Here is a 10,987-nt window from a genome sequence, read left to right as displayed (position 1 = left end):
GATGATAACCTCTGACCTGCAAATACACTGGACACAAACTTTTGTCATCACAACCTCGATTAGCTGAATCAGGGCTCATAAACAATGTGCTTAGATTCCAACTTTTTCTTGATTGCAAGATTAAAATGTGCTTATGCATTCTAAAATGAACACTGCACATTTTAAAATAGCACACTTAACATCAACTATATTTTTGTCTTTTAAATTCGATCACCAATTTCAGCCAGATACGTGAGAGAGTTCAACGTTAACACACCGCCTCCCTCAACTGCAATAATTTATCATATTTATGTCTGGAGATTTTAGACAGGAAACAAGCATGATACAGCAATCAAAACCCAATACAGGCTTAATATATACAACAAAACAGTTACGTGTTGTTTTGTGCACAATTAAACCTGCCCTCTACACAGCCAACAATAACTATTAATGTACTGCTACAAGAAAATATCTGAAATGGCTCAATTTAACAACCTTTCTATAAATGAGATCTCGACTTCATTTAGAGTGTACTTGACAAAATACAGCTTTTAGCTCTCTGGAACCAAAAATAGTACTGCCTAAAAAAACAAAACCATACAGACTATTTACAGCTGACAGTAAAAGAGTGTACATGTTACCTGTAGAAGAGGAGCTCATGTTTTAAAGCAGGAATACTGCTGCACTGTGTTTCTGTTGGTGCTATTATTGCAAAGTGAATAGGGCAAAGATTATGGGTCAAATATGCGTGCAATCTCCAAGAGCACTGCTCTAAAGGAGAGGTTCAGTTGCTGTTGTCACTCTATAAAGAGAGAAAAAAAAAAGTTTCAGGGCGCTTGTTGTGAAGAGCTGTACAATAACATCATTCTTAATATTCAACAGTAGTGAAAAAATGCTTGTATTTAGATGCAGTCTGGTAAAGTCATCCAGTCAACTCAAGACCTGTGTGTTTTATAGCATTAGACATTCTTTCTTCTTTGCTACCTTGCACATACCGTCCATCTTTTTGTGAAACATTACCAGAGCAGGTTAGTGACGAGTGCAGCATTGCATGACCAACAGCACTGAGTCATTGCAGATGGAGAGGTGTCCCTGCACCTCTTCTACTGCCCCCACAGTGAGGCAGTTACACAAACATCAAAAAGTGGGAGTAGAGTGCAGCAAAAAACATGTCCTGATGGGCACTAGAGATATGAGTTCATCGCAGTGTTGAAAAAACGACTATACAACTCCCTTGTGGATCAAACCAATTCAACTGTCATGTTATCTTTATTCCAACCTCATACAGATGCTGCATTTCACTAAATTGTGAAACAGCTTGACTTTGACTTAATGTGATCATAAAGGGTTTTCACTCCACATGCCTTCCCTAAAACAGCCAAATATATTAGAGTCACTGCTTGTGTTTCTGTGACAATATGATTGAAGTACTGCCACTGTTCATGTTTCCATTCCTGTCAGGGTACCTGCGCCTCAGGGTTGACACGATCCTGGAAGATGTACAGGTTGTTGGTGGCTGCTATGGCAATTATATTCTCGGATGGGTGCCAAGCCATGTGCAGGATTTTCTTGGTGAAGTCAAGGCTATCGACGCCCACATCGCCGCGGCGACGCTTACCACCGGTATACACGCGGCGGGTCCGCAGCACGGCCCGCGGCTTGCTGCTTTCCCGCCACGCCTCAAGGGTTACGCCTCGGCCCGTCTCCCTGTCGAACATCCGGAAGAAGCTGTTGTACGCACCTGTCATGATCACGCTGGAGAGGAGAGGAGAGGAGAGCTTTAACCAACCCTGTATTTGTTAAATTCTTAAAATCACAAGAAAACAAGAATAATAAATGTTGAACACGTACTTACATACCACCCTTGCATTTTAACTCAACTCAAACCAACAAAAAAAGATAAATAACAGGGTAATTTTCAAATACTCAAAAACAAGAGAACAATGATCTACACAGCACAAAACAACACCAACACCCCAGATTGAAATAAACGCGTCCAAATTTACCACCATTTTAGAAAACACAAACTCTGTTTTGGGACGTGTAGCCACCAAGCCTTTAAACATAATTTCACATCAACTGACCCTGTTCCCTTCATTTGTTTTTTTTTTCTCGTGAGCCAAATGCAAATTTTTTGCTTGACCCAACAAAAAGTTAGTCAAACAAATAGACCTGCGCCGTGCTGCAGAGTACCTAGGACCAACAATAAAAACACTGCTCTCAAACGTGCACCCCTAACCGCCCAGCCACCGCTGCAACAACATGAAGAGTGGAGCCAGTCTGGGACAGCCGAGCCAAAGATGTTGGAGGGTTTCCTCAGCCTGGCAGAATACACAATAACTTTCAGGTACTCTTCTGCTCATCGGCGGACTGATATTTGCAGACACCCGCAGCTTGCTGCTCGCCGGGAGCCGGCCAGGAGTCTCTCCCCGGCCGCTCACTGCCAGCCGCCTGCGCACCTGTCCCGCTACCGGAAGCCAGCTCGCCTGCACCGCAACCGGCAGTTTGTCGATAGTTTGTGCCCAGCATCACCACACTCGAAGCATTTCATACTACCAGAACTAACATAGACCCGTTTTCAAACTTCGCCTTAAAAAGACACTTCCAGGACCTGTCGGGATCGTTCAGGTACATGAAAGCCTGTCTTCGTAGCGATTGAACGTGCTGCAGTCTGGCGTCTTTACAGCAAAGACGAACTGTTCTGAACCTGCTGGAAAACTTACCGAAACGGTGCAGTTCCTTTTCCAGCAGTTCATTGGTGATGAAAGAGGGGACGCCTGACACGGTGATCCGTGCAGATGGTACAAACAGCAGTGAGACGGCTAAAAACAGGTCGTCCAACACCAAACCCCTCTCGACCAACAGGTGGACTAAACTTTCCTCTCGTAGACCGCCGGACTATCTTCAGCGCTGAAGCATGAGTTGCGGCAGAGAAAGTGTTTCACTGAGTTCACTCTGAGCTTCCAGTCACTCAACCGACAGTCTGATCAACTCAACAGGTAAAATATTCTACTTCACCAAGGTTACTATTAATGGTTCAGATTCCACCTTGTACTGTTGATGGTGATTAAACTTTTAGTGAAGTTGAAACGTTTGGAGAAATTGAAAAAGGGTTGCATACACTACACATTACAGAAAGATATTTAATATCACTGCAGACCCCCTTGAAAAGTTGCCTCTTAACCCAAAGATTTGGGGTTTAAGCCCCTCCTTTGTAATGACTTTAAAAAATTTAAAAAAATAAAAATCATACTATAGCATGTCATCCAAATTATGAAAAAAAAGTCATACTATAGCAAAAAGTGACCCAAAAGTCATTTTTGGCCGCCACGGGCACACCGATCGACGAAAACAAATTATTTTGATAACTTTTAATTCCAAACATGTTCAGAGTGCACAGAATCAATTTCATGTCGGTCCGACAAAATCTGTAGGAGGAGTTCGTTAAAGTTCAACGTGTGAGTCGCCACAAATGGCGACTAAATTTAAAATGGCAACTAAATTCAAAATGGCGGACTTCCTGTTGAGTTGACGTAAGGCTGCATAGGAACTTTTTTGTACATCTCTGTGTGATACACATGTCCACCGAATTTCGTGCATGTAGGTAAATGGAGCCGCTGGGGCATCAGTTTAGGGGACGCCAGTGAGCCATTTGGCCACGTCCACTCGCAACTCCACTAAAATACAACATTTTTCACCGGAAGAGACGCGTGGACCAACTTTCATGAGTTTTTGAATATGATAAAGCCTCCAAAAATGTTGTTTACGGAGGAGAATAATAATAACGCGGAATAATAATTCCTTGAAGAACAATAGGGCTTTCACTCCATCGGTGCTCGGGCCCTAAATATTGAAAGTCTGAAAAAAAGACAGTCCAAATGTCCCAAACTCATTCACACTCCTCACACTCGACACACTCCACACGCTCTGTTGCCGCTCACACACTCACACGCCCAAACTCCCAGCATGCAGTGCGAGGAGAGGAGAGAAAATGTGGTGTCACATTGAGAATGGTTTGAATAGACGGTGTCAATAAAAAGAATGAAAGGGGTGGGATACATGGAAGGGTAAGGAGGAGGAAAAGAGGACAAACAATACTGAAGGCAAGGGGATTGATTTGATGTCTGCAAAGCTTGTCTTTAGGATTGATTTAAATGTCAGCTAATGGCAGAAGCAGAGCATTTAGGGAATCTGTGTAAGCACAAACAAACTGGCACAACCGCTTACTTTGCTTTCAAATGTACTTAAATATACTGTACTTTGTCTATCCCTCATTGCCACTTACCTGTCTGAACTGTTCCAAACACATTCGAACTTGTCGAAGATGCAGTCGTTTTCATAGAGGGAACACAGCTTACTCCTCAGGTATTCATGGACCTGGGGATGATACAGAATTCAGAATTATACTGTACATGAGGGCACGGTGGATCAACCAAATGCAGAGCAAGACATCTACAAAGTTCTGTGTGGATCCAATACTCAGCTCCTCCACCCTGCTCTAATCTCATTTATATTATGCAGCCTTTCCAGATGTAATACCAAAAGTAGGTAGGACGTCTGACAACTCAAGTCTCTATCTATACAATTATTTTCATTTTACATTTATTGTTAGATTCATCAGATCATCTATAATGTCTGCAAAAAGTAAAAATAGCCCATCACAATTTTGTTTTAATTCTCAGGGTGATGTCCCCTTTCAGTAAATCTTGCACCATTTCAATCAAATGAGTTATTGATAAACCACTGATAACCACAATCACCTTAAGTTATCAACATTATTGTGGATTAATTTTCTGTCAGTCAAGTCAACAAACAGCTTTGGAACTATTTGTTTTAGAACATATCATTACATTTTTCAGACAGCGACGACTAAAAACATGACGGACACGACAAGCATGTGCTATTAAGGCAGGTAATACAAAATGTAACTAAAACATGGACAGAGATCAGGAAATGGTGCCGTCTCACCTGGTAAGTCTCCACTGGGCCTTTGTCCATATTCAGGTCCCACACCTTGGCGGTGAGGTAGTCTCTGGTCAGCAGGTAGCGTCCGCTGTGGCTGAATTTGACATCCGACACGGAGGATATAATCTCTGAAAAGAAGGACCGGCTCCCTGGATCCTCAGGTTCCTCAAAAACTGATCAAACACAGAGTGGGAAGGTGTATGTTATTGATTATTTATAAATACAATTAGAGATGCAGTTCTATGTTGCAAAACTGTATCTACTGCAGGAAAATAAGCTCTATAACATGCTCACGTTTGGTGTGTTTATCGCAGAGTGCGGAGGCCCTCATGTCACAAAGGCGCAGTGTTCCCTTGCTGCTGCTGTACACAAACAAGTGGCAGTGCTGAGGGTGGAACTCTGCTGCTGTTATCACCTCCGTCAGATCCTCCATGTTGGCTGGTTTGATGTCTACAATATCTGAGAAGAGGGTGCATCAAGGAACAAACAACGCAGAGACCTTGAACACATACAACTGCAGAATTCTATCATAGATGCACAAAGTGTGATGACTATATTCATGTTTTGTCACATGCACAAGAGGGCACAGTGTCACCATCATCATTTATATGCATTCATTTTCCTTTTCAGAGTCTTTTCAGTCTTAGACGACAGTTTCTTTTTCATTACCGACATGGTCACGCTCACACCTCAGTTTATAATCACAACCCGAAAACAGCACCCCAACCAACCCCCTGTATGCACGCACACTCTGCTCCTCTCTCTGTTCTATTTGTGGTAGTCCTGTGTGGTTCAGGGGAAAGTGTACTGCTGAGTGAATTATTTAAACTCGTCTTCCATAGATGCGTCTATGCTTTTCTAGGTCAGCTTCCATTTGAATGGGAAATCACCAAATGCAACCAGTCCGACATGCTGCAGCCTGTGCTGAATACACACTCTGGGACAGTACAAAGCACTTTGATAGCAACATAAATCCAAACATAGTCATGTGCTGTTTACATTAAATAAAGATCAAGGATGGATTCAGATGAACAGGACTGTACATTATTTTTACTGTACATGAGGTGGCATGGGTTTATGATAGTTTAGGTATGGATTTAGATGAATGGTTTTCCTGTTAGATGGTACTGCAAGGACAAAATTTACAAATGATATCCAATTGATTTCATTGGTGGTAACAGAAGCTTTACACATGCATGTCCGACACAGTCCATGAGCTTTTTTTTAGTAAGCATCAGAGCGCATGCAGATACATAATATACTGTAATTGCTGACACATTTGCATATGGTGCGCATCCACACGATTAATTGTATCCATGTCATGCATATAATAGTGTATTTTAATACAGGGTTTATTTAATTATATTATTTTGCTCCAACCAAAGTGTGATTATTTTTTGGTTGGAGCAATTATTATTTTTAAGTCAGTAAAAATAATAATAATCCAATATACGTTGGCAAATTATCAAAAGAGTTCTGAAAAATAATTAATTATTATCTTCAATTAAAAGGGAAAATGCTTACATACATGCACAAGGTGTTTTTTTTTTTTTTTTTTTTTTTTTTTTAATAAATCGCTTCCACTCTTGCCTTTTACAGAAATTGATTATTACCTACCTAAGCATAGTTTTCTCATTGCTGTTGCAAAATTAGTTAAAATTTGAAATTAGTTGTGATGATACAGTAATACTTTCATAAATTTGAAAAAAAGATCTGCTTTGTGCTTTCATTTTTGTACGGTTTTGGGAATGTCATACTGAGGAATCTGAGAAGCCTCCTCAAAGTGAGAGATTAAGTTACATAAAAGAATCAAAGAGCTAAAGAGTTATAGGAAGTAGAGAATGATGGTAATGAGTGCAATGAAATTAAAAACTGAAAAAAATAATGGAGTTAAAGAATCACAAAGGATACTGAAACTACGGTCTGTGATGCCCAGGTGCCACATATTGATGCGGAGGTCATCAGCTGACAGGTAGGTCTCCCCATCGCTGTTGACCGAGATGGAGTTGACATGGTAGGTATGTCCGTTAGCGAAGACCCGTCTGGGACGAACCTCTACCATTAGATCTGTGGGTTTAAGCACTGGCACCTTAGATGGAAAAAGATTAAAAAGATGGAAGAATTACAGAGGGAAGGAAAAAGAGCAGGGGCAAGAAATGGGGCGATAGAAAGACAAGACAAGAAAGGACAAAATCAGAGGACATGGGAGTCAGGGATCATATAAGGGCAAGAGCAAGGCCATAAAGGGCAAACACTTGCCAATCAAATGTCAACCTGATACATATTTGACTGAACAAAATATATGTGTGCATGTACAGGTGTGTGCGTGTGTCTGTGTACCTGCAGAGAGGTGATGGTCGAGATGTCCTTGAGCCGTCCCTCCTCATCTTTCAGGTTGTATCCCTCTGGTCTCTTGTCTCGCTCACTCACTTTCCACAGTTTAATGGTCTTATCTGTGACAGGCATCAGGATTTTCACATCAGAGGAAGTTGATTAAGTTCACAGAAAAAATGGCAATAATTGTCACAGACAGCTTAAATAGATACGAAATATACAGTCAACAGAAAAGAGGACAAACATTAATGTCTTGTACTTTATGTGGAGGGATTCAAGACACTCCAGAAAGTTGGTTTTGTTCAGCATAGTTGTAAATCTTACTTTTGGTAGAAAACTGTGATCCCTGTTATAGATTTGGGAGCAACTATGTATAATTAAAGCACAGATATAATTCTGTGGTTTTCACATTGGCAGGTCGGTGAGACCACTGTACCCACAAGTGAGGCTCCAATGATTAGCTTGATGTTATTTCATCCTACCAAGGTAATAAAGGGAGGAAGCAAGGCTCTGATCATTTTGGGAGCTGGAGGCAGGTTGTAACAAAATTCGTAACTGACACCACGGTCAAAATTCCTCCCTACTCAGGGTAGATGTCTTATGGCAGAAATGTCACGTTGGTATACTTGTTGTACTTCTATCTAACACAACTAGAAATTCATATGATCTTCTGCTCAAGGTTGAAATGTCACTGATTTCTCACCATTGGTGGAGAGGAGGAAATGTGCCGCGTTCTGCTGTGGTAGCCATCTGATCTTGTTGATTTTCTCTTCTATCTCCAGACTCTTCAGGTAGTCAAAGTCCGGCTCGTGGCTCTGGAACGTGCTGTAGACATTGTACTCCCCAGAGTCCCCAGTCTCACCTGCCTCCTCTGACTCCCCTTTAGACTGCCCGGGGCAGATCATTAAGAAAACACATCTTTCAGTGAACCCCATTTCAATGTGTGTTTAGAAACTAAACAAAGACTTTTTGGCCTATATGGTGAAGAATGTTAAACTGACCTCAATCTCTCTCTGAAAGATGACCACTCGGCCACCTTTATCCCCCGTGGCCAGCAGGTCCCCCGTCTGGTTAAACTCCACCGTAGAGATGACATCAGCTAAGAGGAAGACAGGAAAATGGGAGGCAATTAGCCGGGTTGAAGGTTGGAATAAAAAATAGCATATAAAGGGAAAGAAAGACAAAGGGATGACTGAGTAGAGAGAATATTAAATGGTCACAGAGAAAATGAGGAGCAGGAAATTTAGAGATCAGAGGTGGGAATAAAAAAAAATGACCAGATCATTACAGACTATACACTTCAATATACTATAAATCAAACGTTTATCTATCATAGGAGAATATGATGTCAAAAAAACATTTAAAATTCAACAGGATCAACAACAAGTGTCTCACTGCGAGTTCAGCCAGTCATGGAGTGATCAATGTCATCATCCACTCTCTCTATCCAGTGTAGGAATAATGCACTCATGAAGCTGAAATGAATCGCTTCAATCATACCAGTGTGTTATCTGAAACCACAGAGCAGCAATGACACACCGTCTGTTCTACCTTCAGTGACGTAGTCTCGCAGGAAGGTGTGGTTGATTTTGGGGCTCTCAGCGTCCTCGCCCATCTGAAGCTGAGGGAGGGTGACCCGCCAGCGCGCCCGTCCTGAGGGGAAGGGTCCAATCCGTAATCTCTCTCCCCACCCAGGCTCCGCCCATGCTGCTGGGGCCTAGCGAAGCGGCCTGGAACAAGGCATCCTGGGAAACCAGCCGGCCGGAAGGAGAAGAGGCGTGACGAGGAGATGGATACAGGAATGGAGAGGGAGGAGAAAGGGATTTCAGAAAGGAGGAAAGGGAGTGAGAGGAGAATAAGACACAGGAGGATAGAGGAGAGAGAAGTGGATGGACAGGCTGGTGATGAAGATAGCTTTGGAGAGGAAAGAGAAGGGCTGTCGTTAGGTGGGCTGACAAAACGTGCACACAGCATGCCAAATGGTGTGACCTTAGTTAGACATTCACCACACTCATTATTAAAGACACACGTGTGTAGATGCATCGGGCCTAGTCAGAGCTGAAGCAAATCCCAGTGCTTCAAGAAAAACAACAAACAGTGTATGCATATAGAAATAAAAACAAGATGAAAAAAGGTGTGTGTATAAAAATATCCACCGCAACATTCACACCATGTAGCTCTGGCAGAGGTAGTAAATGTTCTCAGGGTGTGGTAGTCCTCTCTGCCTACTTTCAAGATCCCTACAATCACTCACTCACACTCACACACACACTTCTCAAATAGATAGTCCTTGACGGAGATCAGAGGAGAATGCGATGTCTTGCCTGTGCTGCAGGAGGGAGGGAGACAGGCCTCAGCACACCTACCAGTTCGCCTGCTGCTGCCGCCGTCGCTATTCCTGCTGCTGGTGTGTACACGGTCCTCTGCTGCAGTGCACGCGAGCAGGCCTGTGTGTCTGTTGAAGGGAGAGGAGAAGGGACAGAAAAGAGAGAGCAAGGGTGGTGGTAAGAGGAGGAGAGGCGAAGGAGGAGAAAAAAAGAGAAAGAGAGAGGGATAACGAGGAGGATGGAGGTCCGCTGCCTGCTGATGCTGTGGATCTGATTCTGTGCAGCATCCACTGTGTCATGGCAGCCTCCTCCTGGAGCAGCCAATCACAGCACAGCTGTCACTGGTGGACCCTCCCACTGCAGGAGATGAGTAGAGCCCATGACCAGCAGAGGGAGCCCTTAAATACTGAGTAGTGTGTAGTTTGATATGTGATTTTCTGTCAAAATTGAGAATTTTTTTTTTTTTTTAAGAAAAATTTGGATTACATAATAAAACAATGCTTTACAGGAAGTATATTTCCTGACTGGTTTGTGGTCACAGCTGCCAGGATTTCTCTCCAGGACACAACAATGTGTATTTAAGGCTCAATGAATAACCCTGACAGAATCATTGATAAGCCCCGTGTTATTTAAAGCACTGTTTGGCATTTCCTTAATACAAATATTTAAAAAAAAAAAAAACATTGCTGCATTTATGTCCTCTTTTCAACCTTCATTATTACATGGAGTACATGTCCCTTCTCATGTTTCCCTAAATTGATTATGTATAAGACTGCTCTTCAAAATTTAACAAAACTTGAAATTTTTTCTGCAATTACTGCAAGTCCATAACTCCACATTTTAAAGAGCACATGTTCTATGTGAGATTACCCATTCTATTTCCATTTATTAATACTGGCATGTTTTTCTTGATTAAGAACAGATGTTGGCTATGGATGGGTGCATGATGTGGTACATTTAAAATGACAACAACATATGGCTGGCTTTGTGTTTGCTTTTCAGGTACTTTTTACAGTAATACCTTAACACAGTATACAGTAGTCTACTTTGCATTAGTCCAATTAAAGCCATTTTAATTTTCCAAAAATATATATGGCTGCCAGTAAAAAAAACAAAACAAGAAATACTGTCAAAAAAGAAGCAAAAATGCTAAAATGTAAAAAATTTAAGACTGAAATATTTCAATATTCATTTAATCAACTGTCATCATCTTTCTATTTCATTCAAAGATAGAAATCACTCACATTATGTCGCTGATAAGAACACCTAATGCATTTATGGTAACGTTTTTGTACAAGTGAGTTTGTTTTTGTGCTTTTTCTATTTTTTTATTGTTGAATTTTAAGATCAATTAGCTCATGCTTTAAATATCGTGGTATAGG

At 41.7% G+C, this 10,987-nt stretch overlaps 1 protein-coding gene across 3 annotated transcripts; it reads right to left on the bottom strand.

The window, feature by feature from the left end:
* Positions 1-861: 861 nt before the first annotated feature.
* Positions 862-9,881, bottom strand: ppp2r2ca (protein phosphatase 2, regulatory subunit B, gamma a). 3 transcript variants are annotated; one of them, XM_069168451.1, is made up of 10 exons: positions 9,645-9,881; positions 8,830-9,192; positions 8,280-8,377; positions 7,982-8,165; positions 7,285-7,397; positions 6,856-7,033; positions 5,239-5,403; positions 4,948-5,117; positions 4,265-4,356; positions 862-1,734 (listed from the first exon to the last, which is right to left on the bottom strand). In XM_069168451.1, the coding sequence occupies exons 2-10, from the start codon at positions 8,891-8,893 to the stop codon at positions 1,437-1,439; spliced, it is 1,362 nt and encodes a 453-aa protein (XP_069024552.1). In that variant the 5' UTR covers positions 8,894-9,192; positions 9,645-9,881; the 3' UTR covers positions 862-1,436. The 3 variants fall into 3 exon arrangements, with proteins under 3 accessions (XP_069024552.1, XP_069024553.1, XP_069024554.1); XM_069168452.1 differs by having other exon boundaries at positions 8,830-9,023; XM_069168453.1 differs by lacking the exon at positions 9,645-9,881 and adding an exon at positions 9,603-9,619 and having other exon boundaries at positions 8,830-9,023.
* Positions 9,882-10,987: the final 1,106 nt, after the last annotated feature.

The sequence above is a fragment of the Embiotoca jacksoni genome, unplaced genomic scaffold (assembly GCF_022577435.1).
Source record: "Embiotoca jacksoni isolate LCO1_2020_lvr unplaced genomic scaffold, fEmbJac1.0.p SCAF_4, whole genome shotgun sequence".
In the NCBI taxonomy this organism is placed as follows: Eukaryota; Metazoa; Chordata; class Actinopteri; family Embiotocidae; genus Embiotoca; species Embiotoca jacksoni.
This window is presented reverse-complemented; position numbering and strand designations above follow the sequence as displayed.